This window comes from Lynx rufus, unplaced genomic scaffold (assembly GCF_022079265.1).
Source record: "Lynx rufus isolate CCGP_SWC_20201006 ecotype Redwood Valley unplaced genomic scaffold, mLynRuf1.p SCAF_8, whole genome shotgun sequence".
Lineage (NCBI taxonomy): Eukaryota > Metazoa > Chordata > Mammalia > Carnivora > Felidae > Lynx > Lynx rufus.
This window is the reverse complement of record NW_025814896.1, coordinates 39,104,103-39,130,512: the sequence shown is the minus strand read 5'-3', so window position 1 is coordinate 39,130,512 and position 26,410 is coordinate 39,104,103. Positions and strand designations below refer to the sequence as shown.

Below are 26,410 nucleotides of genomic sequence, written 5' to 3'. Positions count from 1 at the left end.
CTCCTCACCTCCATGCCCTCCTTAGCCCCTGGAGCCACTAACCTATTTTCCATTAGTATAATTTTGCTATTTCAAGAATGTGATATAAATGACACCATACAATGTGTAACCTTTTGGGAACTGGCTTTTTAATAATTCAGAGTAATTCTTTGGAGATTCATCCAGATGGTTGTATTTATTAATAGCCTATTTCATTTTATTGCTAAGTAGTATATGATATGGGTATACCACTGTTTGTTTAATCATTTACCCATTGAAAGACATCTGGATTGTGTCCAGTTTGGGACTGTTATAAATAATGCTGCTATAAACATTTGTGTACATTTTTTTCTATAATTCTTTTTGAATATTTTGGCAAAATACACATAACATTAAATTTATCATCTTAAATATTTTTTAATGGTACAGTTAAATGGCTTTTAGTATATTCACATTTTTGTGCAGCCATCACTACCATCCTTCTATAGAACCCTTTTTATCTTGCCAAACTGAAAACTCTGTACTCCTTAAACAGTAATTCCCTATTACCCTCCACTTAGCCTCTAGCAACCATTCTCATTTCTATCTTTATGAATTTGACTACAGTGGGTACTTCATATTAGTGGAACCATACGTTATTTGTCCTTCTATGACTGGCTTATTTCGTTTAACATGATGTTCTCAAGGTTTATCCATGTTGTAGCATCTGTCAGTTTCTTTTTAAGGCTGAATTGGAATATGAATATGGAATTCCATATATATGTATATATACACATGATGTACACACACACACACACACCACAGTTTGTTTATCCATTTATCTGTTGATGGATACTCGGGTTGCTGTTCGGCCAGTGTTTATTTTGCTGCTATGAACATGGGTGTACAAATCTCTGTTAGAATCCCTGCTTTCAATAGTTTTGAGTACTAAGAAGTGCAATTGCTGGATTTTATGGTAATCCTATTTTCAATTTTTGGGAGGATCACTGTACCCTTTTCCATAGTGGCTATGCCATTTTAAATTTCCACTAATAGTGCACAAGGGTTCCAGTTTCTCCACATCCTCACCAACATTTGCTATTTATTTATTTTCTTTAAATAATAATTATTCTAATGGGTGTGAGGTGGTATCTCATTGTGGTTTTGCTTCATATTCCCTAATGCTTATGATATTCAGCATTTTTCATGTGCTTATGGGCCATTTCTATATCTCTTTGAATGTCTCCCAAAAGGGGAAAAAGAGGTAAGTTGAAGGTGGAGAAAAAGCACAAGTCTTTTAAATTCCTTGAAAGTCAGTTCAGCTGGAGGGGGAGGGCATTGCAACAATAGCTGCCTACTTCTGTTTCTGCACCTTGTGACCAGTACCAGCAAGAAGAAATCAGAAACACTGATTCCAGTATTTGGAGGACAGGGTCTTTATTGCCCAACCTGGCTCTCACAAGCTCTGTGCAATCTGCTCTCAGAATACATGCGTGGTTGTCTGCCAAACGGATGGGGATGGAGAATGGGTCGATTTCAGTAAGAGCTGAAATTGGCCCCAACTAACCACGGTTTACTTCAAGCCTTCCTTTGAAAGTAACAGCCTTAAATAGACTCCAGAGGTCTGTAACACTTGTATTAGATTTTGGCAGGACAGTTATTGTTTAGGTAGGGAGATAGATTCCTGTCACTTCCTACTGGGCCATCTTCTTTCTAACTCCATTTTATTAATTTTGTATTATAATCATTATGATTTAAGGATATTAATCCTGTCTCAATAGCTATTTGCATATACTAAAAAGTTTAAATGTTATTTATCATTACTGTTGCATATGATATCTTTTGCCATATAGACATTTTAAATTTTATATGATTGTATCAGCCAACCATTGTTTTAACAGATTCTGGCTTTGATAACATTTTATGGGAAATCTTCTACTTTAAAACAAAACTATTAAACTAAAAAATAGCAAGTATCTCAAAAAACTCTGTTATTTATGCCTATATTGTTGGATAATGGTTTAACTTTTTTGGGCATTTAAAAAGTATGTGTTTAAATTATTAATATAAGATTTCATTTTTATGTGTAGTGTGAGGCAGGAATCTAATTTTTCCCCCCAAATAGGTAACATATTGTGCCAAGACAGCTTATTGAGTAACATTCATTTCCTACTGGCATGAAATATCATTGTTTTTTCTCAAATAGAATATACATCAATTTGTTTTTGGATTTGATGGGTAGTTCCATTAACTCTTTTTTTTTTTTTTTTTTTTTTTTTTTTAGTTCATTTCTGTGTTATTACTACAGTATTGTTTTCAGGCTTCATGATTAGTTTATTATTGGATATTTTGCAATTTGGATTCATTTTGAAAATAACATTTCTCCACTTTGCTTTTTTAACCTATTTATTATAAACTATTGTATACCTTCTGTAGGTAGACTATTATGTTGGAGTTACAACAAACAAGTTTTCTTCTACATATATTCTGTGTCAGTTGGCTTTCTCTAATATACGTACTGTAGTAGAATTGTTGGATCATAGTGTCTGCCTATCTTCATCTTACCAGATGATGCCAAAATATATTTCAGAATGGTCGTTGCCAATGGATATAATTGTTTTCATATATGTATATTTATGTATATATTCACATGTGTATATATGTATATACACATACTTTTATATAGCTGCCTTGCTAAACTCTTCTATTAATCCTTATGATTTATCTGTAGATTCTTGTTGATTCCTAAATTCATAATCATGTCATTTGTGAATAATGATAGTTGTGTTTCTTTCTTTTGAATCTTTATACTTTTTTCCCTTCCCTTTCATAGTGACAAAGGATCATTAGTATAGTTTAATTGAAGTGATGATATTGGACGTACTTAAGTATAATGCGTTTGATTGAAAATTTAGTGATATGTCATATTTAGGGAGTTTTATTTTGAAAGATTTAAAAAATTGTAAATGAATTTAATATTGTATTTTTGTTTATTAAGAGGACATTAATTTGTTAGTGTAATGAATTATGTTGAATTTTTAAATGTTCAAACAACTTCATATTTTTTATATTTGTCACATACTATATTATGAAAAAAAACTTAATTTTTTTTTCTTTTACTATAGTTGCCATATATTTACTTGCATGTGTTAGTAGCCCCATGAAAGACTTTGGTTAGTTGACTTTAAAAAAAATTTTTTTTTATGTTCATTTATTTTTGAGGGAGGGAGAGAGAGAGAGTGTGTGGGTGGGGGAGAGGCAGAGAGGGAAACACAGAATGCGAAGCAGTCTCCAGGCTCTGAGCTGTCAGCACAGAGCCTGGTGGGGGGGGTTTGAACTCATAAACCATGAGATCATGACTTGAGCCAAGGTTGGAAGGTTAATCGACTGAGCCACTCAGGAGCCCCAGAATTGACCTTTTTTTTTTTTTTTTTTTTTTTTTTTTAAAGAAATGGCACTCTGTATCTAGTAATGTTTACTGCCTTGAAGTCTACTTGTTTGATATTAAAATAACTGTAGGGACGCCTGGATGTCTCAGGCAGTTAAGTGTTCAATTCTTGATTTCAGCTCATGTCATATTCTCAGAGTTAGTGAGATCAAGCCCCACGTTGGGCTCTGTGCTGACAGTGAGGAGTCAGGTTGGGATTCTCACTCTCCCTTTCTCTCTATCCTTCCCCTGCTTATGTGCCCATGCTCTCTCAAACTAAATGAGTCAACATTAAAAAAAAATAACTATAATAGTTTCCTTTCGTTAGTATTTGCATGTATATCTTTTTCTGTTTGTTTTTAATCTGTCTGTGTAATCTTATGTTTAAAAGCAACACATATATATTAAAAATTTTTTTTGTGTGTGATCTTTGTATTTTAATTGGTGCATTTAGTCCATTTACATTTAATTACTCATATATTAGATTTGAATCTAATCTCTTACTCTTTGCTTCTTATTTGTCCCACATGGTCTGTGTCTCCTTCTATATCTCATTTCTTGCCTTCTTTAGTATTATTTTCCATCATTACATTTTCTTTTTCATTAATATGTTTCTGTTACCTTCTTTTACCATTCTCTTTGAATTAACTTAGAGATTTCAACATACATACTTAGGAAAGTTTATTAGATAATAGTACTTTTTACCACTTCTCAGCCAATGCAAGAATCCTAGAATACTCGAATGAACTACATGTAATGTCTTCCCAACTTTTGTGTTTTTATTTTAAACTCGGTATGCATTTAAAACAGTGGGAGACATTATTGTTTTATAACAGTGAGTTTTCATTTAGATTTGCCTATTTACTTTTTCCTTTGTACTTAATCCCCTCCACTTTTTTTTTTGTCTTTCATCTTTCACTTTGTATTATTTTCTCAGTTTCTGAAGAACACCCGTTAGTATTTTGATTACCATAGGTCTTGATGGTGATGAATTTGCTCATTCTTGTTTATCTGAAACTATTTTTATTTCACTTTCATTTTTGAAGGATATTTTCACTGAATATAGTGTTCTGAATCAGCAGATATTTCTTTTTAGCTCATTGCAGGTAATTAGTCCACTGTCTCAGGCTTCCATTTTGCTGTTGAAAAGGCTGCTGTCATTTTAACTTCTGCTTATTTGAAGTAATCTGTTTTCCCTCTTGCTGTTTTTAGATTTTTCTCTGTCATTGTTCTTACTCTCTTTTACTTAATGTATCTTATTATGAACTTTTATGATTTTAATTTAATTTATGGATATTCTTTGGAATTATTAAATCTGTAGATTAGTGGCTTTTATAATTTTGGAAAAGTTCTTTTCCAGTTTTCTAAAACATTACCTTTATTCCATTCTTTTACCTTCATCTTATTAAATTCTGATTAAACGTATATTAGACCATCTCACCTTATCTTTCCTGTTTCTTAATGTTTCTTTGGTTTTCTCTATTATTTTATTTCTTTTTATTTTATTTTATTTCTTTTAGCTGTATTCTGGCTTTTTTCTGATCAGTCTTCCAATTCATCAGCTCCTTTTTCTATATCCTATCAGCTACCAAACGTATACATTGAGATTTTAATTTTGAGTATTTATTTTTTCATTTCTAGAAGTTCTGGGTTTTTTTTTTTTTTTTTGCTTGTTTTTTTAAAAATCTGTGCTATCTTTAGTTTACAGTATGAACTATAGCTACTTTCATGTTTTTGTTTGTTTTTAAATTATTATAAGTGTGCTTGTTTTATATTTCTGCCTGATAATCTGAAATCCTAATTGGGATTTTTTTCTCTGCTTGTTGTCATTTATAGTGCCCCATCTTTTTTTTTTTTTGTGCCTGATTATCTTTATGTGCTTATCATTGCCCTTAAATAATTATTTGTGTAATTTCACCATGGCCTAGGATGAAGGTGTTTTTCTCTTGTATTATATTTTGCATTTATTTTTGCCAATTGTGTGTGCACTGTTTATGGGGAAAATACTCCTCTGTCTGTCCTTTACTCTCATCCTACTTTCATACTCAGAACTCTCTACATCACTTTTGATACCAGATGTATGGGTTTCTACACCAAGCATTTCTTCAACACCGTCTGGGTGTCCTACAATTCAGTTCAATTCTGATTCTAACTGGAGTTAGTGTAGACCACACAGGTCAGGGCTGTCTTACTAGTTTACCCCCACCTCTTGCCTCATTAGATGCCAATTGAAAGTGTAGGTTGTCACTTGTACTGACCAACTGGCTATAAATCATAGGTTCCCATGAGGCCATCCTTAGGTCCAATTAATTTGTACCATCCTCCCAACATGTAGATATGTTTAGCCAGTTGGCAACTCTCCAAACCTTGTACTTTTGGGATATTTATGGAGGTTTCATCTTCTAGTTATGCTCAGTCATTAACTCAATTGCCAGTCCCTCTCTCCTTCCCAGAGGATGGAGATGGGGCTGAAAGTTTCAAGCTTTTAATTATGGTTTAGGCTTTCTGGTGTCTAGTCTTCAGCCTGACGCTAGCTAGGTGCCCACTAAGAATTGCCTCATTAGAACAAAAGGCATTCATATCACCCAGGGATTCCAAGGGATTTAGGAGTTCTGTGTCAGAAACTAGGGTCAAAGACCAAATATTAGAACAAAAGATGGTCCTAGTGCTCTTATAATTTAGGAAATTACAAGAGTTTTAAGAGATCTGTGCCAGGAACTAAGGTCAGAGACCAATATATATTTATTCTATTATTTCACATAGCATCCATCAGAATTTACTTAAACTTAGTTCAAAGCTTAACATTCCCTGACCTACCCAGACTTCATGTTTGCAAGTCTGTTGAAGGGCTCCAGTCAATCCCAAACTTATTAGGGGTAGTTTTTTTTTTTTCTTCTTTCTAATTCCTCTTATCTCTGTCCTTGTCCTCCTCCTTATTTTTTTTCACCCTTAATCTAAGACAGTCTTGTCTGAATGGACTTCATGTTGGGATAGAAGGTAGGGACAGACTTGTATAGTTCTGAATCAGCTCTACTATGAGACCATTAGCCCTTTTAATACCTAGCTTATTGTGGGAAGTGTCTCTTATGAAACTTGGCTCTGGGCTTGATTTATATCTTTTCTTGATGCCTTTTAACCAAACTCATGTGTGCTTGTGTTGGCAAATGCTCACAGTGCCATAATAATAGCATTAGTCTCAGTTTACCCCCAGAATTTAGCTTGGTACTTTTTATAAGTTTTTTTAATGTTTTTAAGGTGCTGTGTTTTCATATTTTATCTGACATTTTTAGTAAATTCAGTAGAGAATTACTCTGAATAATTTAGTCTGCCATTATCAGAAAACTTTGATAATCTCTTTAGCATTGTATTCTAGTTCATAATTTCTCTCTGTTTTGAAAGATTTTATTTTTAAGCAATCTCTACACCCAACATGGTGCTTGAATTTACAACCTTGAGATCAAGAGTTGCATTCTCTACCAAGTGAGCCAGCCAGGCGCCCCTCATAATTTCTCTTTTATCAGCTGAATCTAATTGGCTGTTGAAATCTATATGTTAAGTTAAAACTTTTTTTTTTATTTTTTTATTTTTAGAAGTTCCATTTTGTTCTTCTTTAAGTCTGCCTGGTCAGTGTATCATTTTTTTGTCCCCTAATTATATTTTCAATATCTTTTTTTAAATTTCTGTGAGCATAAACATGTTTTATATTCTGTATCTGATTATTCCATTATCTGAGGCTTTGTAGGTCAAATTATGTTTTCTTATATTTGGCTGACTTTTTAAAAAATTAATGTTTTTTTTATTTTAGAGACGGGGGGAGAGAGAGAGAGAGAGAGAGAGAGAGAATATGAATCCCAAGTAGACTCCATGCTGAATGTGGAGCCCAATGAGGGGCTCCATCCTACCTCCCTGGATCATGACCTGAGCTGAAATCAAGAGCTGGGTGCTCAAGTGACTGAGCCACCCAGGTGCCCCTTATTTGGCTGACTTCTATTCTTTATTTTTGGTGGTTCATTTCTCATATACTTTGTAAAAAAAAATTTTTTTTTTAAACTATGGGCTCATGTTAATTGGAAACTGTGAATTCTCTAAGGTCTGGTAAGTTAAGGTATGCTTTTCCAGGGAGTATTTCATTTGTGTTTAATGGGTTTTTGAAGCACTGAAACACTAAGATGTGCATGTGTGTGTGTGTGTGTGTGTGTGTGTGTTCAGACCGGACAGATAATATGAATTCTCCTCTAAACTTGTCTGAATGTACTTTTTGCTCATAAATTTTCTAGTGAGACCTTTCCCCCTTTTACATTTATAGCCACAGCTGAGACTTGCAAATTTCCTGTTTCTTTGTGAACAGTGGCCTTTTCTAGTTTTCCCTTTCACTATGCATATTACTCTTTGAGATTCCTTACTTTTTTTGTCCAAAATCCTAAGATGTTTTCTCATGCTGCATTGTCCCAAGATTTCGTCTTGTCATTTATGCAGAGACCTTCAAAACTAAAGTTGGTAGTAGCATGCGTTAGCAGATACCTCTGGGTACCATCTACCTTTAGGACTCTTCTTGTCTATCTGTATTTGATCTTTTTCTTAAGGTTTTAACCTCTTCTAAGGTTATTTCTTTTATTCTCCTACTACTTCAGTGTACATTGCAAAAAATCTTAAACCCTTTTATTTGCCATTCTTACGGATTTTAGTCTGAGAAGGCTCTTCAGGATATCTCATTACCCCATTGCTCTAATATTTCTCAAATGTTATTTTTAATGTTTCTTTTATAGGATTCAGTTTAGCTGCATTTAAAAGAAACAAGAGGAAACTAGAGCTGGCAGAAAGGGTGGAAACAGATTTCATTCAACTAAAGAAAAGAAGACAATCAAGTGAAAAGGTCAGGAGATGTTTGAAATATTAATCATTAATGTATCATCATGGTATCTGTAATTTGCGTTTAGACATACAAGCTTTAGAATAGTACTTTCCAGTAGGAATACAATGCATGGCACATATGTACTTTTAAGTTTTCCAGTAGCTACATTAAAAAAAGTAAAAAAAAAAAAAAATAGGTGAAATTAATTTTAATAATTACTTTATTTAAATCAGTGAATCCAAAATACCTCTTAAAAATGTAACCAATGAAAAAATTAGTGAGCTATTGAACTTTCTTTTTTCTTTTTTGTATTAAGTCTTCAAAACCAGTGTATATTTTATGCTTATAGCACATCTCAATTATGACACTAAGTTTTCATTGGAAATACTTGGTTTGTACTTATATTTCATAAAATTAACAGTTGAAAAAGTAGGTTTACATAACAGGTTATGCCAAACAAACTTAAAAACTTTCCAATAATTGAATTGAATACATTTTAAAATTAAAATTAATTGATATTTAATAAAATTAAAAATTCAGTTTCCCATATGCCCCTGTCACATTTTAAGTGCTCAGTAGCTACATGTGGCCCATGACTACTGTTTTGGTTCTTGCAGCTCTAAATAGTGATTCTTAACATGCTATTTAGAGGGTAGAGTGTGTTTTAAGGAAATATATATATTGGATTCATGTAGATTTTTTACATTCTAATTACATGTTTCTGTTTTTTATTCTTTTGCATTCTTTGTTTGCATTTAATGTGTTAATGTGCCATCATGAGTCCATGTGTTGTATTTGTTAGGTGTTTTGAGGGGTAGAAAGAAGTTGAAAACCACGACATTCTTGCTTAGCCTGTTGGGGGCCAACAATTCATGTTGGCTGTCTCATATCACATTTGTTTGATGTACTTTGACATCTCATTAATGTTCTTTATTGATTATTCCTTCTATAATTGCTCATATACTGGTTTATGCTTTAGCTGTCATAGTTTTATATTGACCCTATATAAAAGCATAATAAATGATCTTTCATAGCTATATATATTTTCCCAGTATGTTGCCACAAGGAATCAAACATTTTGACCCAAATCTTTTCATATTTCTGCCAGAGATGAGTAGGAAATTAGAGGGTGAATGAACAAATTAGTAAATAGATCTTGGTGAAAAGGGATAGTAGTGTGTTTCCGTTTCTTGGGTTATCTGAGGGAGCAAATTTAAGACTTTAAAACCTTTGACCTTTTAAAATACTGTGATAAAATTTGCATGCAGTGAGCAATTTAATCACTTTTATAAATGATTATACCCATGTAACCCATATGCCTGTTAAAGTGTAGAACATATCTAGTTCTTTTGTACTTCCTTTTGGCCAGTCTCCACCTTGTACAGGCAACCACTGCTATGATTTTTCTCATCAAAGATGTTTTGTATTGTTCTTAAATTATGTATAATTGGAATAATACAAAAGGTACTCTTTTCTGTTTGGTTGCTTTCACAAAGTGTTTTTGAGATACTTCTCACTGGCTCATTTTTTTAATTTACTAATTAATATTCTCTAGTATGAATGTACTGTAATTTGTGTCTCCATTCTTCTCTTGTTGGACATTTGGTTTCCAGATTTTAGCTATTCTGAATAAAGCTGCTCTAAACATTCATATATATATATATATATATATATATATATATATATATATTTCTTTTTTGGACATAAATGTAGGATTTTGATGCAGAGAAGTATCAGTTGAGAATATATTTAGCTGGTCTTATTCAGAAGATTCATTTTTTTTTCTTCAGAAAATATTTGTTAAGTTGTTACTCTTGGCACTGAGCTGGGTAGGAAGAAAAGCAATGATAAACAACGTGGAGGAAATTCATGATATAATGAAACTATATTTTAGTGGATACAAACAGAAACATATAAGCGTACAATTAGGTAAGATAGTTACTATGTTTGGTAACTGTTATGAAGGGAGTCCCTCCTCCCCTGAAGAGGATGTGATACAGAGTACCTTGGATGTGAGAGACACAAGAGAGACTCAAAGGAAGACTCCTTTAGTTAGTGATCAACAGAGACCTGTCTGAGGATATAACATTTGAAAAATCAGAAGTGAGTTCTATGAAGAGTTAGCAGAACTCATTTGAGGCAGAATGAACTGCACGTGCAAGGGTCCTGGTGGGGAGTTAGCATATTGGAGGAATGGAGATGAAAGTCAGTGTGCCTAAAGCAGAGCGCAAGAGGAGAATGGTATGAAACAAAGCTGGAGAGGTAGCGAGGTGCTGGCTCTGCTAGGATCTGGTTGATCATGGGAAGGACTCACAGTTTTATTTCATGACTAATGAGTAGCCATTGATGAATTAAAAGCAGAGAAGTGATGCCATCTCACTCTCATTTTACAAGGTTCTCTTGGGCTGTTTTGTGTTGTATGGTTTTGAGGGTAGGGGCAAGAATAGAAGTGAGGAGACTAGGAAGTTACTATAGTTGGGAGATGTTGACAGTGTAGACTGTGGGTGATAGGGATGAAATGGAAGAGAAGTGAATATATCAGGGATATATTTTGAGAGTTCCTAGAAATACAGGCATTATTGCTGTCTGAGATATTGGGAAGGAAGAGAGAGGAATTAAAAGTTTTAGCTTCAGCAAAACTTTTGCCATTTGCTAAGGTGAGGAGGGCTGGAAAAGGTATGGCTTCATTATGATAGAGGTGGGAAGTGGAAATTTGGCCCATATTCCCTTAATGGACTCAGATTAACCAATACTTCCCATTTTCACCTTAAAACATGTTTCCTGATGCCAACAGCACCCTAGACACCCTGAAGCATTAGTTTAAAACACCCTAAACACCACCTTGTAGTGCCATGCTCCTCTGCTGGTTTCAGTTAAATTATATGCCACCTAGAGCCTCATTAGGCTTGCTTTTATCTTTGTAATTACATAATTCATTAAGTCTCCTGTAAACTGATGAATACTGAGTTTAAAAAGAGAGTTGTGGGTTTGAAAACTAAGATTGCTGTTTGAGCGCTAACTTGAAAAAATAGGGTTGGTTTATAAAAAATTGCTCTAGAATTAACCCAGCTGTAAAAGATTGAGAAAAATCATAAAAGCATTCTGCATGCAGAGTGCATTGTTAGTGTTTTTATATTCTTGTTCTATTTTAAATAATATGAAACTTGAAATCGTAGGACAATTCAATGTATTATAGTTTATGTAAGAAAGATGATATGGAACATTTAGTTGTGGGACTGCATTCAAAGAAAAGTCTTTGGTCTTATATAAAAAATTGGCCAATGAATGAACCTTTGTGTTTTAAATAAAATGTTTAAGTTATGCATACTTTGTTTTTAAACGATTCTCTACTTTACCAAGAGAATATTCAACTTTTGAAAAATTTAACCAACCTCTCATCATACTGGTTAGGAGGATTTTCAATAAAAATCTTGATATAGCAGAAGGAAAGATGAATTGTGGAGTTGGGTTACTATGCATCTGAAGCTTGTGGGCAGATCAGGAGAGAGATTCCCACTTGGAAATTATTGAAATCAAAAGGAATATAAATATATATGGCTAGATAAGCTCACTAAGAGTTTAGAGAAGATAGAGGTCTGAAAATTGAATCTGGGAAGAGGAAAATTCAGCAAAGAACGAAGATGCAGCAGGTAAGACAGATGTATCACCAAGGGAATGTCTAGTTAGCCAAGAAAGGAGCAGTTCAAAGTCAGTCATCACCTGGGTCAAGCACCACTGAGAAAAGAGCTAATGAGAATGGAGGACTCACCATTGGAGGCTTTGGGCCTAGGTGAGGACAGTTTCTGTGACATAGTGGTTGTGGACCCCGGTGGCATGGATTGATCAGGGAGAAGTGTGTAGGTAACTCTTTTGAGAAGTTTTACCACGGAGCAGTAAGAGAGAGGTATGAGGTCAAGAGACTGTGCCATTGTCAGTTATGGTCTATGAATTCAATGAGTAATGTAACATACAAAGGCTCAAATTTCTTACGTCTATATGAAAATAGTGATATTCTCTCACAAGCACTGTCTGTTATGAGGAAGAAAAGTGAATAGGTGTCAAGTGCTTTGTGGCTATCATTGATTTAGTCAGATACAATAGTGTTTGCCATTGTGGCCTTCATCTTTAAAGTCACTTCAAGAAAGAAAGAAAGAGAAAGGAAGAAAGGAAGAAAGAAAGAAAAGAGAGAGAAAGAGAGAAAGAAAAAAAGGAAGAAGGGAGGGAAAAAGGAAGGAAATTAGGAAAGAAGGAAAGAAAACTGCTGTCCAAATTAGTTACCTTGGGTGGAGTCTTGTAATGGAGAAAGGGGGCTTGGTAAGGGAGGGAGGTAGTGGTGGATGGAGAGGTTGAATTCAGGCATGATTCTAATAGAATATTTTAGATATCTTAAATGACAGGAAAATATTTTTTAAATGTTTGTTTGTTTAGAGTGAGAATGCACACGAGCCAGGGAGGGGCAGAGAGAGGGAGAGAGAGAATCTCAAGCAGGCTCCATGTTCAACATGGAGCCTGATGTGGGCTTGATCTCATGACCACAAGGTCATGACCTGAGCCAATACGGAGTTGGATGCATAACTGACTGAGCCATCCAGGCCCCCTGGGAAAATATTTTTAACATTCAGAATATATGATCATTAATGCATACAAAGCTTTGTGCTTAGCACTGACCAACAGAAATGACTAGGATCCAAGGGCCTGCCATTAGGGAAAGATGCTGGCCAGAGGCTTTGTTTTAATAGATGTTTGCTACATAACCTTGGTAGGCCTTGTCTCTAATAGTAAAGTTAAGAAAACATGCTCACAGAGAGAAAAGACCACCAGGTAATGAGCCAATGGGGCAGAAAATCATAAATTTTAAGAGGAGGTGTAGTAATTTTTTAGACATATGACAGGAAAGGACAAATAGCTATTTTCTAAATCAGCCTGTATTTAGTTTATTTTTCCTTATCCTGGATGTGTAGTTTCAACATAGTTTTGATTAGCCAGCATTGACTGTGTTTGTTGTCAGTGAACATAGGACTAAGACTACTGTTTGTTGTGGCTACTTAATGTAACCTGTGAGTTGGGTATATAAATATGATAAAAAGAATAGTGTTTGATAATTGTCCTAATGTTGATATTTTTTGTTACTCAGTGTTGAAGGAAATAAATATTGTCTTGAAAAGTATATGGTACAAAAAGTCAACATTTTTAATTCTGAAAATAAAGTAAACCAGTTAGGCCCTTTTGTTGCATTGATATTTCTTTAAAAATGTAATTGTACAGATATTAGCACAATACCAATAGAAATAAAAATTAAAGCAAGAAAATTATTTAATAGCTTCCTATCTCACTAAATTGTAGTGTTTTTATTTTCCTTAGTCTTTGATCATTTACATTTACGTTTGACTTAGTTTAAAATAAGAATGGTTAATCCATGGAATGTTTTTGGCGGCAAACAATAGAAAACCTGACTGTGGTTAGGATGTGCATGTTTGTCTTCTTGCTCCCTGGCTTCTTGCCATATAATAAAAAGTTTGGAGGTGGTTGGTTGCTGGCATTAGCTTAGGTTTCCAATGATGCTAGAGCCAACATATCTGGGATTCTCTTAAGCCCTTCTCTCATGTCTTTTGCCTTATGGATATAATATAGCTCCTACGATTTTAGATGTCACATCTGCATTCAAGGTGAGAAGAAGAGAGATGATGTGGGTGGGGGAGACTATTGCCAGATGTATCTGTTACTTTTTAAATCTGGGATGCAAGAGTTTTCCAGAGTCTCCCTATAGACTTCCCCTTAGTTATTTTTGGGGGGAGTAGTAGAGAAGGAGCACAATTCAGTCACTTGGCTGTTCTTGGCTGCAAGAGAACTTAGAAAGTTGAGTGGGTCATCCCAATGACTGTCTTTTATATAGCTCATGGCTTGCTGGTGGACACTTTGTTTTCCCAGACAAAATAGTGGTTTTATTGTCAAAGGAGGGGGAAGAGAGTGGTTATTAGGTCTGCAATTTGTAGCATGTGGCATAGGGGGAGAAAGTTTATATGTTTTCCTTCCCCACAATTAACATGTCCCTTATTACTATAAACTGATATTGGGTTAGGCAGCTAATCTACACATAAATTGGATAAAAACATATTTTTCTTGACTTTCAGGATATATAGATTTTAAGATACAATATTAAAACATGAGGAACATAAATTCTTAGTAATTGTCCTTTCTTGGTAATTGGCACCTCTGTTTCATTCTTGTTTATTTTTTATACCTTAGAGGACAGACAGGCTGGAGAGGGAGAAATTACTGTTTAACTATAGTATTGTATAATATAAAAATAGTAATTGTTTACTCTCTGTTCCACTCCCCTCCACTCCCAACCCTTCCAAATTTTTCTTTTACCCACTTCTTTCCCTTATGGTATATAAACAGTCCATACTTTGTGCATGATAGTGCTGGACCATAAAAATGTGAAAGGTGGAACTGTGCAAAGGGGTCTTAATGGCCAACAATTATACTTGTTCCATGACATTTAAACATTTTTGTCAACACATTAAGAACTCTTTTACTGTTGGTTTTAAATGTATAGAGAAATGATTAAAGGTAAGTAAAACTAATACTTATTTAGTATACTAATTTGAAACATTAGAGGCATTAGAGTGTTTTTATTTCTGCTTTGAAAAAAAAAGTTACCAAGAGGAGTTTGAACAGTGCTTACCTTCTTGTCATGTAACTTATGATACGGTGTGAGCATCTTTTTATGTCATGGTGAATTGTTAGACACCTTTTTAGTTTTGGATCAGGTTCTAACATTTTATCTTTTGCTCTTTCCATGTTGCAAAATACCTCCCAGAGTTTGTTTCCTTCTTGCTTCCCTCCCTGTCTTCCTCCCTCCTTTTCTCCCTCCCTACTGTCTCCTTTGGGTTCAGTTTATTTCTTCATTTATTGTATAGTTGACATACAATATTACAGTAGTTTCAGGTTGTACAACATGGTGATTTGGCAATTTTATACATTACTCAGTGTTTACTATGATAAGTGCAGTCATCATTTGTCATCCTAGGACATTATTACAATATTATTGATTATATTCCCTATGCTGTACTTTTCATTTCCATGGCTTATTTATTTTATAACTGGAAGCTTGTACATCTTAATCCCTTTCATCTATTTTGCCACTTCCCTCTGGAAACTACCAGTTTGTTCTCTGTATTTATGGGTCTGTTTCTGTTTTTTGTTGTTGTTGTTTGTTCATTTGTTTTGGTTTTTATATTGTACATAGAAGTGAAGTAATATGTACTGGTCTTTCTCTTAGAGTCTCTTTAATGTAAGTGTTTTTTTTTGTTTGTTTTTGTTTTTTTTTTTGCCAGTGTCACTTCCTCTGGGACATCTTTGTCCATTTTATCACAACCGCATTCCTTATTTATGTTGATAAATTTGTCTTCACCAAGTTCCTCTGACTCTAGAACTAGGAGTCTCTTGAGTGTGTCAGTGTCCGACATACCCACTATTACCTGTTTCTTCTATGACTTCATTTATTTTTGGTTAGAATCACTTCCGGCATTATCACTTTTAATTTCTTGGCTTCGCGTTCATCTTTGCTGGTCAGTTCCTTCTTTTGATGACCATTTTTGGTAAAATGTCATATGAAATTATCACTAGGAGACAAGGAGGCAGCACAGCTACACCCTTTGCTGTCCGTGCACAGTGACCCATCACTGACAGACTTTGAAGGAAGTGACACGAATGATTACTGATTGTCATGGGCCTCTGATGATTACATAGTGATCTGTGAACTGAAGAGCTAAAAGTGAAACTATTCACAGTCAACATACCATGGTAACTGAAATTTGAACCGTGGTGTTGAGTGACTGGTACTGTTTAAACTGTGGTAACTGAAATTGGTACTAGGCAAAGTGAGGACTATGTTTCTGTAAAGGAACCTGAAATATTTGTCCTGTGGAGTTTCCTTCAGTATGAGTTTTGCTGCTCACATATTCATTGTACTTTTCTGTCCTTTTAAATTTCTGCAAATTGGCATCTAGATCTCCCCTGACAGTATTGTCATGAAGTCTCATTGTTCGACTGTGTATCGATAGGTCTTGTGGTATGTGTGATGAAGTGATGACATGTTTTAAATTTACTTTTTGCTTTGTTTTGATACAAAAAGAAAAAAGGTAGTTAGCAATAATCTTTTTCATGTTTGAGAAAGAAAACCTTCATTTTGGAATGAAGTGGTTAGCTCATTGGCCAATGGCTGTGATTGGCTCATGCCACAGGACTGACTGAGTTGCTACAAAGAGGAGATGCTCACACTGGGAAAACAAACAGACTCAATGTACACCATAATCTAGATTTTATAAATATCAGTTTCAAACAGTTAGCCCTGGATATTACTAGAAGGGACTCTTTTATTCTTAGAGTATTAGAAGAAGTTGGGGGTATTGTTTGATCTCAATATATTTGATGTTTTAAGCCTTTTTTTCCCCCCTCTTCATTTTTCACAAGCATATTGTTGGAATAGTTTCCATGTTTTTTTCTTTAATAACAGATTTACAGTTGAATGTACATAGAATTCTTTGCCTCCTCTCACCACTTTTACAAATTAATTTGGGTTTTTAATTATTTTCATTGGTTTTTAGATAAAGCAGTTCTTGCATAGGGTCGTGCAATGAAAGATAATCAGGTGTTTTCCATTTTGTGAATATCTTTTATTCTCTAATTTCTAAGGACAAGTTGAGAAAAATTTGCAATGCTTTATACAATGTTGTGTGTTCAAAACCACTCTAAAGAGATGCTACAACTTTTAATTTTGTGTTCTTTCGCCACCACATAGGGACATCAAATTGGCCACATGTTTCAGAAAGGAAATGTTGGGCCTTGCTTTGTGCGCTTCATATAAATATATTCTATTCTTTTGAAGTATATTGTGGGTAACATTTTTCTCTTTTATCCACCATCTTGAAATTATTATGTAAACGCTTAACTGTATCATACTAAATCACTGTATTTTTTGGGTGAGAGGTAGGTTAAGATCAAAGAAAATAAATGCACAAAAAACAACATATTTTCCTCAGATTGTTCTACTTGTACACATGTATAATGTGTACAGGGAAAGAAGTAATTAGTCTTATAGAAATTTACTTGATCTGGAGTTTTGTTGTGTTTCTTAAGAAGATGGTTAATGCATAGATACGAGTAAACAGAAGAAACTTCTTTGAATTCTCTTTACATAAAGAAATATATATTGAAGATTTTCATAAAATTGAAAATTCATTGTGAAGTGATTACTTCTGTTTGAAATTATTACTTTGAGTTGTGATATATTAAAAATTATATTTACATCACCTAAGACTATTTTGATTACTGTATAAGCCTATAGAATTGACATGTAAGTCAGATATGTCTGTCTGCGGTTTGTTGTACTTTATGTAGTTAATCAGTTATTTAAATTCAGAACTTTCAATGCTTGATAGCTGGACAATTGCAGTATTTTTTTTTTTTTTTTGGTCCTGTTTCAGGAAAAGTTTCTTAGTTCTCATATAAAGATTCACTAGCTAGTAGGTTGGGTTTCTTCCCAAGTCTACCTTGAATTCATGCCAAGCTATGCCTTAAATCTATACTGAGTCTTAAAATTGTAAGTGAGATAAGATTGAGGCAAGAAGACATTGTTAACAAATCTTAACTGCTCCTTTTATTTTGTAATGAAAATACCCCGTGGTTTTCCAGGGGACTTGTAAATTGGCATCAGATATTGTCAGCCTTGTAAATCCTCCCTCTCTTTTTAGTATTCAACAGTTCTGTAGACTCTCCTTTAAATTTTAGTGTTTAACAGAATTAGTGGAGGCAAAAAAGAGCATTCCTTCATTATCACTGGAATAGTCCCAGCTGATCTTGTGTATAATGTAGAAATCGCCATATTGTAGCTTTCCTAACAGGAAATACCTTCATTGAATAGAATTTCACTGGGGCTGCAGACAGAAGCCTTCCTATCTGGGAACTGGCTCAGACCATGGTGTTAAGAGCATCAGGTTCTAAGATCTTTGAAATATGTCCTCATATGATATCATAAGGCTCTAATGATCTGGGTTGACCCATTACAGACATAGTAATGCTGACACATGTACAGCTAATAAGACCAGCAGAATGAACCAATATGTGAAAAGACAAGTGTGTGTATACATGTGCACACACACACAGCAAGAACAAGGGTGTTTTAGGGTCAGAAGACAAGAACCAGTGCTTAATTAGGTTGAAGGAAAACTATCAGAGCTTTTAAAGGCTTGATTGCGCTACTTCTCTAATCAGCAACCCTTCTCTAATCTTCTGATCTATTTACCAGAAGATTTTGATAAATAGGTAGTTGCTGGGAACTATTGATAATTCAGGAGGCTGGAATTACTTGAATGGAGGGAGAAGGGTAGGCTGAGAGATGGGGCATAGTAGTTCACGAGTTCTAGTTTAGGTCTGTCATTGGTCAAGACTCTCTAAGCAGTAAAGTCAGCATGTTGAACCAGGTGATTACCATGGTTCTTCCCAGCTTGAGAATTCTCTGATCTATTTTCAGTAGCAACATGGAGTTTGTCCAAACCCCCTTCCTAGATCCTCTCATTAATAAGAGATTCTTTTTTTCTAGTGTATTCTAAACCTGACATATGATTAGATTCATCTGAGGAGTTTTACAACTATAGATTCTGAGGCACTACTCTCAATACACTGAATCAAAATCTGCAGGGATGGATAAGTTATTTGGCCAGCTTTTGAGAATTATTACTTTGTTTTTCCTAATATGTCACAGTGGGTCTAGAAAAACATCTGCATAGTAATAATTGTTTAAATAAACACAGAACATTCTGGGGGAGTTAGGAATTACATAATTTGGTTGATAACTTCATGTGCACTGTCACTCAGTTGGCTCTCCTCCAGGTAAACTAGAACTTCTTTTTCCCTTTTCTGTGCTTCATAGTTTCTCTCCAGGTCATTATCATCGTCCATAGGCATCTGTTTTAGTTACCATAGTTTCTCAGCTTGGCATATAATAAGTGCTCAATAAACATTTGTTTAATGAATACATGCACTGTTTTTTGTTTTTTGTTTTGCTTGTTTTGTTTGCTTGTTTGTTGGTATTATTACCACCATCTAGTCCATAAATTTCCATCCTTGATGGGTAGACAGTAGCAGTATCTGCATAACTGGTTTCCCTGCTTTTAGTCTTACTCAGTTCCTCTTTGATCCTGTATATTATTCCAGGATATATTTCTTTAAAAATACCTGAATTGCTTTTGTTGTTTGGGAAGGAACCTTAATAGAGTCTTTACCCTCCGTAGCTTAAAATCCAACTTTTCAGTCTAATTTTACAAATCCTCTTGAAACTTGGACCCAACCTACTTTTCTATTATTTTTCTTCTGGAATAATCTTTTTCTCTTGCCAAATATATTTGATTTTTTATGAATTTCATGAAAGTCTTTACTTCTATGTTTTTGCTTATGTGTCTTTTTTTTCATGGAATAAATAATAATTAATAATGGAATTCTAGCCACTTCTGCCTACTGAAATTCTGGTCCAAGTCCTGTCCTCCTTTAACAACTGGCTGAAATGCTACCCAGATCAGAACAAATTTCTTCCTTTTACTTTGTGCATATAATGGTCATTCAATAAATTCTTATTGAATTGAACTCTCTATACCTTTGCCATTTTGAGATTGGTGTGTATGGTTATTTTATAATATTTGTGTTGGCTCATGGAGCCATGAGTATTTTGTTTTTTCATCCTTATCACAGTGCTTAGAAACAGTACTTTTACTCAGTTAACATTACTAACTTAAACATCTACAAAAGATGATTGTAATTTTAAGTTTGACAGAGAAAACCATATAATGTTATTTCCTTCAATTTTAAGTTTTATGGTCTTTCAAGATAAGTTTGAATCTATTATTTAAGTGCTTCAAGCAATACTTTAGTCTAAACAATGCTTCGCTATTAAGAGTAAGCTTGTTTCTCGGGATGTAATGAAAAGAGAGGATATCTGAAATATTACTAATAATATCACTGTACTTCTTCAATATTGTAAAGATCTGAAGATACTATATAAGTAAGTGAAGGAGATGATTGTGGGGAAATAATATTTTAGAAACAGCCCCCAGTCTCAACCAACCATTCCAAAGAGGTGAGTCAGGAAGTGCCCACAAGAGGGCGTGCCCATCTAGAGAAAATTTGACCATGTCTCTTTCCTGTTATGCAGGTAAAAATGTCTGTTTTACAAATGCACTTCTAGATCATGTCTTCCCCCCCCCCCCTTAAGAAAAAGAATGGACTCTCACCACTATAAGAATTTCTATCCATTTTCTAGCACCTGTTTATTTTGGTTCTGTGATTTTTCCAGGGGCAGGTGACAGAATGGAAATGGGGATTGCCTTGCAAGCTAAATTTATGAAGCTGTTATTGTGCTTTTGTGTGTGTGTGTGCGTGTGTGTGTGTGTGTGTGTGTGTGTTGACCATTTTCATTTTTCAAGCATTGCCATCTCTTCTGTGATCATTTTGGGTCATTTGCTCAAGGGATAGACAGTGCTTTGTTTTCATTGCTGCATAGATTTGTGTAGCCCGAGGTTACGTGGAACTCACCAGCAAGTCACCTTGAGGAGTACACAGGCTTTGAGTGATGCTCCGCCAGAGCCCTCTTTTATGCCGGCTTTTATATAGGTTTAGGGAGTAAATGGAGCATATAGCACTTAGGCCCTGACCACTATATTTAGTCGAGGGGAATGAAACAAAAGAGAAATCACACTATGTATTATGTGCTGGAAGAATGAAGCCATTGGTGAGAGCTATGGGAATTAGTAGGGTGGAGAAATCACTCTAAACTCTCTTAAGTTTCTCATGGTAGGTTTTATGGAAGAGGTAGAATTTAAGCTGGGTCTTGGATAAAGGGTAGGACTCAGGTATCTAGGTGGAGAGAAAGAGAAAGCCTTAGGTTTAGAAGCCTGTAAGTAGATATGCTTGGTTGCGCTACAGAGTTTCTGCAGGACCGTGGTTTAAAATGCAAGTGATTCTGGGGTCCAGCCAGGTGGCCTAAATGTGTGGGGCAATCTAGAGAGGTGGAGCAGTTGGTGATACATGTTCCATTTTAAGGTATTCAAAACGCAAAATGTCTAACACCAAAATTACACTTTGCTGTTGAAAGCAAACTCTGGTTTTGGCAGTTTTTAATCCCTGGTGAGGGCATGACAGTTGATCAGATTCAACTGTGCACAAAATTTAGCATAGTAAAATAGGCCATAGAGGAATTAAGTCCATAGCCAGAGTTCTCCCTGAACATTTGTCTACTTTTTTTGTTTTTTTGACATTTATCTACTTTTATTTGTACTTTTAATTGTCCTTAAGAGCCAATGAGAATATTTTGAAATATGTATGAATGGGGCCCATCCTGGTGACTATTTGTCATTAAACACAGGCTTTTGAGTGTTGAGAGTCTGAAGATATCCTTGAGATTGAATGGCATTAGAATTTCTAAGATACAGTACTATCATAATTAGTTTAGATGGATTTTATATCCTAGAATATACTTAGCTCCTCTCCTACTCTTTGTGATTCTTTGATTTCTTCCTACCTTCTAATAAAATTTTAAGCTATTGAGGAATAAAAGGGGAAAAAGTATGTGGGCACTTTTTCTTTCCTTTTTGTTTTTTAATATCTTTATGTCTTAATATATCATCTTTAGTAGTTGTGTATTTATGATTTTTAATAATTATATTTTTGTGGGTATACTCATATAGTTATATGGTCGAATAGATGTTGCTATACTTTTAAAGTCTCATATCAAATAAAGTAACTTATTACTTTGTTATTAAAGTCAGTGTCAAATATTCAATCTGGAGAGGGTTGAATTTAAATCCAGGTTAAATGACCCATCCCAACTGTCATGGTGTTTCATTGGCAGGAATAGACTCCAGATTGTCCAAGTTACCTTCTAGTCCTTTATCTGTTATTCCCCACTGCTTTAAGACTCAGTTCAAAGGCCAGTGGAGCTCTGGTATTTAAAAGAAAAAGTGTAATTTTATCCAGAGAAGGTAAATGTATGCCCTGAAATGAAAGAAAGACCAGAGGTCCAGACCATGGCCAGGTGTTCCTGGAAAGAGCCAAATTGGACAACTAAATTGAAAAAGGTTGCCTGCTCTTATTAAAGAGACTTTGTTGCTGTCTATTTAATTAGCAAGGTCTTAGTTCATTTACTTGGGTGTTTTTTAATCTGCTCAGGTAATGAAGTTCATAGCCTATTAGTGAGTATGCTGGTAGCATGTTGCACTATCTCTGTCACTGAAGTACTATGATATACGTGCCTATATGAAGTAAAACTGCTAAATAGTCTTGATTCCCTCCTCCCTTGAACATGTTTCTCAGACAGTGTTGACTGAGTTTAGTCTCCAGTGGAAAAACAAAGTTAAAGTTAAAGTATATTTTATGTATTACTTACATAGAGTTTTTAGGAAAGCAGTTTGGAATTAAAGAAAGTGAACAGGTTAGTTAAAAATGAGAAGAATGTGATCTGGTGCCAAATGACCCCAGAGGATGGGAGGGCAGTAAAGAAGTGTTATCAAAAGAAAAACATTGGATGGGAGAATGTGATCAATATCAAGACATATAATTTCTTTATAGATTAGGTGAGGCTTAATGTTTGATGGTAAGAGTAAGTTTGTTTTGAACAGTAGTCTAGAGGGTATGCAAAACCTCCTGAAATAAAAAGCATTCCTATATTGTAAAAAATGAGTCTGGACGTCAGTGTGGTTATTATGAGGACCAGCCAAAGATTTCATACTTTTGGGAAAGGATCTATTCAGGAGTGATGTGCAAAAAGCATTGCATTTAGGGAAGATCTAAATATGAAATAATCAGAGAGAAATATGTGAGGTAATAGGAAAACTGCTTTAGATAGGCTGAGTTTGGATCATGCAAATATATTGAGCAAGATGCAGTTTCAGAGGGCACAGAGTTTGATTTATTGATGAAGGTCAATTAAAAAATATTTAGTTACAGTACTTTTGTTAGTTGCTGCTTACAGGTGGATGAGGAACAAGACAAGACACAAAAGATCCTAGGACAAGCCAACATATAGAGTCTTCCCATAGAGGGGAGAGCCACCTGTTTTAGGTTGGACCTTTGGATGCAGGGGCATCCTACGTGGTTGGGTAGAGATTAAGGAAATCCTTTCTGGAGTTATTTGAGACCTCAATGGCAATATTTTGGCATGGGATGGGGAAAGGGGGCAAAGGAGTGGGGACCCACTTTTGTACTGGATGAAGTATGAGTTCGGAGGGATGCCAGTATCTGCTATTACTCCAGAGAGCCAAGGTTCTCTTTAGGGGAGAAGGTAGGAGGGCTGGATCTTTGCTGAGATTTAGGTGATATACAGAGAAAATTATTGCCTATAAGACTTAATTTGTTCATTCATTCAATAAGTAGTTTTTTCACAGAACTGACTTGCCTTTTTTTTTTTAATTTATGTATTTAATGTTTGTCTTTCACTGATTTTTCTCTATTTTCTCCTTTCTCTTTGTGTTTATATTGTCCTCTAACTTCCTTAGTTGGACACTTAGGCCCCTTTTTGTTCTTTTCTAATACCAACATTTGGGGTATAAATTTTTCTCTACCACTTTTGCTGTATGCCACAAATTTTGAAATGTAATATTTTTATTATCATTCATTATTAAATATTTTTGTTTCTATTTAGATTTCTTATTTGAGTCATAAGTTATTTCAAAGTGTTTTTTTTAGTTTCCAAATTTTATTTAATTTTATTGACTCCTAACTTAATTGTATCATATTCAGAGAGCATGTTCTATTTGATACCATTTCTTGAAATTTGTTGTAATTCAGTTTATGGTTTAGTGTATGATCAGTTTTTACACATATTTATATGTGTTTGAAAATAATGTTTCCCCTCTAATTGTTGCTCCCCTCTAATTGTTCACTTTGCAATCACACGTTTTAAATTAAAAAATTTTTTTTTACTAGTTTATTTTTTGAGAGAGAGAGAAAGAGGGAGAGAGTGAGGGAGCAGGAGAGGGGCAGAGAGAGAGGGAGAGAGAGGAATCCCAAACAGGCGCCATACTGTCAGTGCAGAGCCTGATGCAGAGCTCAAACTCACCAACTGTGAGATCATGTCCTGAGCTGAAATCAAGAGTTGGACTTAACCGACTGAGCCACCCAGGTGTCCCTGCAATCACACTTCTTTTTTTTTTTAACATTTATTTATTTTTGAGACAGAGAGAGACAGAGCATGAACGGGGGAGGGGCAGAGAAAGAGGGAGACACAGAATCTGAAGCAGGCTCCAGGCTCTGAGCCAGCAGCCCAGAGCCTGACGCGGGGCTCGAACTCACGGACCGCGAGATCGTGACCTGAGCTAAAGTCGGACGCTCAACCGACTGAGCCACCCAGGCGCCCCACAATCACACTTTTTGATGTATAATTTGGGTCTCCTGTTTCTTACTTGTAATTGAGAGAAAGGTGTTGAAATATCTCATCATGAGGTATGGTTTATTGCTTTCTCCTTGTTGGTGTGCTTTTGCTTTACGTACATTTGAGGCTATTCTTTTTAAGGTACATACAAATTTAGAATTATTGTATCTCTAATTATATCTGGTGCAATTAAACTTTCAGCATTTGTGATGTAGAGACTCTATCACTATTAATACCTTTTGTCTTAAAACTTACTTTGCTTATGTTTGATTGGTACTTGTTTGGTATATCACTTTCTTCCCCATTTACTCTCAACTTTTCCATACCCTTATGCTTTAGGCACATCCCTTATAAATAACATGTAGCCATATTTTAAAACCCAACCTGACATTCTAATAGCATGTTATTATTATTTTTAAAGATAATATTAGTTTTGATTTACATCAGTTTTGCCATTTCATTTGCTTACTTATTCCTTCTTTCATGCCTGACTGTCCTACTTGGATTATTGTCTTAAATCTGTTTGGGCTGCTCTAACAATATACTATAGACTGGGTGGCTTATAAACAACAGAAATTTGCTTCTGACAATTCTGGAGGCTGGGAAGTCCAACATGAAGCCCCAGGCAGATTTGGTGTCTGTTGAGGGCCTGCTTCTAGATGGCTATCTTTGTTCTGTAACCTCATATGGCCCAAGGGGCAGGGGAGCTTCAAGGGCCTCTCTAGAAGGGCATTAATTCCATTCATGAGGGCTCTGCTGTGTTTCAATGCCCCACCTCCTAATAGCATCACGTTGGCAGGTAGGATTTCAACATGTGAATTTTGGAAGGACACAGACCTTCAGATCACAGAAATTATTTTCATTCTCTTGAAGTATATAATTCACTTGTTTATTCATGCATCCATTCAACAAATAGTTATTGAATACCTAAGAGATGTCAAGTACTTTTCTCAGTGCTTAGCAAATTTTAGTGAATAAACTATACAAAGATTACTGCCTTTGTGGAGCTTCCAATCTTGTGGGTGAGATTGGCAATTTAAATAATGCAAAAATAAATTGTACAGTTTAGACAATGTTGAAATATTATGGAAAAAAAAATAAAGTTTAGCCAAGAAAGGGAGATTAGGTGTGCTCGTGAGTCAGTGGTAGAGAGGATATAGTATTAATCATGCTCCATGGAGGGCAGCTTGTAGTATTAAAAAGAATGGTCCTTCAGGCTTTCATTAAGTGCAGATCTCTTGGTGGTAACCTTATTTTATTTATTCATTTACAAATGCCTTTATTTTTTTGTTCCTAAAAGGTAATCTTGTTGGGCACCTACTTCTAGGTTTATAGTTCCTTTTCTCTGTGTACCTTGAAGATGTACCACTGTCTTCTGGCTTTCATTGGGGTTTGGGAAATTCTCTCATTCTGTTGTAGGTGATCTTTTCTTTCTATCTGGCTCCTTTCCTTTTGTGGCTTCTGGGGGATCTGGATTCTTTTTTTTTTTTTTTTTTTTCCCAACTTTTTTTTTTTTTTTTTAATTTTTGGGACAGAGAGAGACAGAGCATGAACGCGGGAGGGGCAGAGAGAGAGGGAGACACAGAATCGGAAACAGGCTCCAGGCTCCGAGCCATCAGCCCAGAGCCTGACGCGGGGCTTGAACTCACGGACCGCGAGATCGTGACCTGGCTGAAGTCGGACGCTCAACTGACTGCGCCACCCAGGCGCCCCCTGGATTCTTATATTTCAGCAGTTGTGGGAAATTTTA

The 26,410-nt window shown here is 35.1% G+C and overlaps 1 protein-coding gene across 2 annotated transcripts in view; it reads left to right on the top strand.

Annotated features, from left to right (window-relative positions):
• Positions 1 to 26,410, top strand: part of TASP1 (taspase 1) — a 259,813-nt gene that overhangs the window by 61,452 nt on the left and 171,951 nt on the right. For both annotated transcript variants that reach the window (XM_047068890.1, XM_047068891.1), the window contains exon 7: positions 8,152 to 8,258. In XM_047068890.1, the coding sequence (XP_046924846.1) occupies positions 8,152 to 8,258 (107 nt within the window). The remainder of the gene's footprint in view (positions 1 to 8,151; positions 8,259 to 26,410) is intronic.